The sequence below is a fragment of the Sinocyclocheilus rhinocerous genome, unplaced genomic scaffold (assembly GCF_001515625.1).
Source record: "Sinocyclocheilus rhinocerous isolate Xijiao unplaced genomic scaffold, SAMN03320098_v1.1 scaffold2751, whole genome shotgun sequence".
NCBI lineage: Eukaryota > Metazoa > Chordata > Actinopteri > Cypriniformes > Cyprinidae > Sinocyclocheilus > Sinocyclocheilus rhinocerous.
This window is the reverse complement of record NW_015629988.1, coordinates 150837-152724: the sequence shown is the minus strand read 5'-3', so window position 1 is coordinate 152724 and position 1888 is coordinate 150837. Positions and strand designations below refer to the sequence as shown.

At 35.7% G+C, this 1888-nt stretch overlaps 1 protein-coding gene across 1 annotated transcript in view; it reads right to left on the bottom strand.

The window, feature by feature from the left end:
* Positions 1 to 223: 223 nt before the first annotated feature.
* Positions 224 to 1888, bottom strand: part of LOC107739444 (villin-1-like) — a 20784-nt gene continuing 19119 nt past the window's right edge. The window contains exon 20 of the mRNA XM_016551548.1: positions 224 to 476. Within this exon, the coding sequence (XP_016407034.1) occupies positions 363 to 476 (114 nt within the window). The 3' untranslated portion in view covers positions 224 to 362. The remainder of the gene's footprint in view (positions 477 to 1888) is intronic.

Below are 1888 nucleotides of genomic sequence, written 5' to 3'. Positions count from 1 at the left end.
AGGTGTCCCCTTGAGATGCATTAAGGAAAGATTACATTGGAAGTTTACCATGCAGCTTTAATACAAATCACTGTGTAAAAAAGACAGATTTGCAAACTTCATTTTCCCGTATCATCCATATTTTCTGTAAAAAAAAAAATACTCTTAAAGTAATTAATTCTGTTTTATAATATATGGCAATTTCAAATAAATCAACTTGCATGTGCAAAACACATTTAAATAAAGTAATTAAACATGTAAACATGTAAATCTAAAAAGAAATGATCATGACTGTAGTGTATTTGCATCACACCACTACTAGCATTCATACAGTTTAGCATGAGAGGTCTGTTTCGCAGAACAGGAATGTATTTGTGCCCATCCTAAAACAGTCCCTTTTCTTTCTTCAGGTTCAGCTGCTTCCAGGACGGCTGGTCATAGAAATCAATCCGAGAAATCCCCATGATCAGTTTAAAGTCGTCGTTTGAAAGGTAGTCCTGCATAGATGATAGAGGTGTGTATTAGTTTTATCAACAGATGAATATGACAAAAACATGTTCAGGTCACATTTCACTCCAAAATCAAAGAAAGAAAATTGTGCTATTAAGATTGTTCTAATTGTGATTTATTTTACTATTCACTTAAAAAAATAGAGGCATATACTACCATCATGTGTAATTCATAATAATAATAATAATAATCATCATCATCATCATAAAGTAAAATGAGAATGGGATTTTTTGCTTTACGGCAGTGGTTCTCAACCCGCGGCCCGTCACGAATTCAAATGCGGCCCACCATGCTGAACACAATTGAAAAAATAACTCATTTTAGTTTTTACATTAATTTAAAAATGTACTAAACAAATATAAGTTATAATGTTTTTGTTATGTAAAATAATTTAGTTTTTCATATATTATTTTCAGACATGAGTAGACCTGTAGCCTACTCACGTAATTAACGTTACGCATTTAACGAACACTTACAAGCGCGCACTTTGGCAGAATTCAATTCAAATAGTCATCAGCAGCCATTAGTTTGGTAAAATTGAGCATCAGAATGGACACATTTGTTATTAAGGGAGAAAAACGAAATGTGGAAAATGCCAGCGAAGGAACACATACAAACAAGAGTAGTCGCAGCAGTGAAGGTAGGGGAGTGCTGGACTTTCGGCATCAACTTTCGGTTTGCCCCGCCGCACTCACTTGAAGATGTTCAGGCTAGAGCCTGGCACGGGCCTCAAATATAGGCCCTAGCCCGGCCGTGTCCGACAGCTTATCAGAATTACCGGCCCGAGCCCGTCTTTTTTTCCCCCTTCTCCCAAAACAGCTTATACTACTGTTTCAGCTATATTAAAATAGTTCAGTTTTGTATGTAATGGCAAAGTGATTATATATCGTTTCGTTTTTTTATTAAGTTAATTTAGAAAAACGTTTGGAGCATTTTTTGGTCGTTAATCAGTGAGCTGATCATAGCCTATGTTTGATCAATTTAGCCTTCTCAAATCATCACGACTTGCCTAAAATAAAATCTATAGATATAAAACAGTTCAAGCATATAACAATGTTTAAACGTTAAACCTAGATAAATGTGCGCTGTATCCAATAGTTTGTTTGGAGAGTGGAAGCTAAAGCGCACTTTGCAGGACATAGAGGCGCCAGCGCGATCACTAGCATTTTTTTCAGTGGATACGCCGTCATTTTTACTCATAAAGGTAAGAGTAATACATCATTCGTAACTGTAAAGGGTCTAACAAAACGTTGTGCTTTTATAAAATAAAGAAAACAAACATGATGCGCTTTCTGCCGTCTCGTCTTGAACAGGAGCGCTTCACAAAAATGAACCGAAACTCAGCGAATACATGCCTCACAGACATGATAAATATATCTATAGAAAGCTTTAAATGACT